Source organism: Amphimedon queenslandica, unplaced genomic scaffold, assembly GCF_000090795.2.
Source record: "Amphimedon queenslandica unplaced genomic scaffold, v1.1 AMPQUscaffold_7012_Cont21033, whole genome shotgun sequence".
Classification (NCBI taxonomy): Eukaryota; Metazoa; Porifera; class Demospongiae; order Haplosclerida; family Niphatidae; genus Amphimedon; species Amphimedon queenslandica.
The window spans coordinates 1-1,991 of NW_003552700.1; the positions used below are offsets into that span (position 1 = coordinate 1).

At 36.6% G+C, this 1,991-nt stretch overlaps 1 protein-coding gene across 1 annotated transcript; it reads right to left on the reverse strand.

The window, feature by feature from the left end:
- Window positions 1-1,183: 1,183 nt before the first annotated feature.
- Window positions 1,184-1,985, reverse strand: LOC109591866 (endoplasmic reticulum mannosyl-oligosaccharide 1,2-alpha-mannosidase-like). Its single transcript, XM_020007478.1, has 2 exons — window positions 1,755-1,985; window positions 1,184-1,681 (listed from the first exon to the last, which is right to left on the reverse strand). The coding sequence occupies exons 1-2, from the start codon at window positions 1,926-1,928 to the stop codon at window positions 1,319-1,321; spliced, it is 537 nt and encodes a 178-aa protein (XP_019863037.1). The 5' UTR covers window positions 1,929-1,985; the 3' UTR covers window positions 1,184-1,318.
- Between the last annotated feature and the right edge of the window lie 6 nt (window positions 1,986-1,991).

A 1,991-nucleotide genomic window follows, 5' to 3' on the forward strand; every position in this document is an offset into this window, starting at 1 on the left:
GAAGAGCATGCACAGTGGATAGTTATAGTACATAATATAGGTGCATAGCATAGCAATGCACTCGATGGTACAGGATCTAGTCAGTAGCAAATATTTTTATGCTTTATCTCCCAAAGAGCACTCCTACTATTATTACTCTATGTATTATATAGTTCCTCGAGACTGCAAGGATTGGTACAATAATGGTAGCACTACTAGTGGTGTTTATACTGTTAATCCTGATGGAGGGACTCCATTTGAAGTTAGTTAAAAGTAATTTATAATTATACACTATTGGATCACAGGTATACTGTGACATGGAGACTGATGGTGGTGGATGGACTGTATTTCAGAGGAGACAAGATGGATCTGTTGATTTCTATAGGAACTGGACTGACTATGAGAATGGATTTGGTGACCTTACTGGTGAGTTTTGGTTAGGATTGAGCAAGATTCATCGTCTTACTAAAGAAGGATCAAACACACTAAGAGTGGACCTGGGAGACTTTGAGGGGAACACAAGTTATGCTAACTACTCTACATTTAATGTTAGTGATGGTAGTACTGAATATATACTAACAGTAGGAGGATACTCTGGTACTGCTGGGGATAGTCTGGACTATTATCATAATGGAAGGAGATTCACTACAAGAGATAATGATAATGATAGGTCAAGCGGTAACTGTGCTGAGTTGAGCACTGGTGCCTGGTGGTATGATATCTGCTTTGCTTCAAATCTTAATGGTCTTTATATTAATACTGCAACTATTAGTCATAAAGGAGTTGTTTGGGTTTTTTGGAAAAATGCATACACTACTCTCAAGTTCACAGAGATGAAACTCGTCGTAACAATTAAATACTGTCCCCCACACACATAAGTGTATTTACATTGTGCTGATATATTATTATGTCATTTCAATATTACAGTCTGTCATACCTTGTAGTGATTATTAATAATTATTAACTATTGACATTTATTAATTATTAATCCCAACATAATGGCAACATGATGTCAAGCGTCACATTTTAAATTGCCTCAAGATATCATTCTCTAGTTAATTACATGTAATTTTGGTGATTGGCAAATTTTAATTTAGCAAATTTGTGGCCACGTGCCATTGAGTATGCGTATAATGGCTCAAAATGGTGAAATTTTATTTTGGCGAATGGCTATCAAAACGACAAACTCACCAAACTTAATTCCCTCCAAAGTTTCCCACTATACAGTATAAGATAAACACTTGCACGTATGATGTAATATGCTACATGATAATATGTACAGGTCCACTTTTTATTACATTTTAGTCACCAACGCTACTAAACACTTTAATTTAGTGCTTTAAAGATCCTTCACTAAAATCACTGAAACCAGTATAGACAAAGTAATGACTACAGAACTTAAAGTACTGCTGTACTTAAGCAACAAAAAGATCATCAGCATAAAAGAATAAAAGTACATGTATACATTCATTCTACTAACCTGGACTTTGTCTAATGATCTATCTGCAGTTTCCTGATATACCTTATTGCCTGTCAACTGGGAAAGGTCACGAAACTCAAGCTGTATTGAAGTGACCTCAGAGACAGAACTATCAGGACCCCATTTCGGAGCGTGAGCCTTCAAAGTATAAAGATTGACGTCAGAGTAAGGAATGTGGGAAGAAGTAGCAAAAGCATGCAATAACCTGTCACCAAGATCAGTCTGGAAAAGAAAAATGGAGAAAAATTACTTTTAAAAGTGTTATGAAATGGAGGGAGAGATGAGGAAAACTCACAGCTTTTTCTAAAAACATGTGATCTTTTGTCAAATGATATGCACTCAGCAATCCTCCCAAAACCCTTATCGTAGTCTCAAACAGATTCACGTCCTTGTTCTGAGCGACGACCATTTCATTCTCTACCCAATCCCGAGCTTCCTTAAACTCTTCATTCAGACCCATTAACCACATTGTATCAAGAGAATCCACTAGCGTAAGACCGAGATTAACCAGGTCGAACTCATACGTGAAACT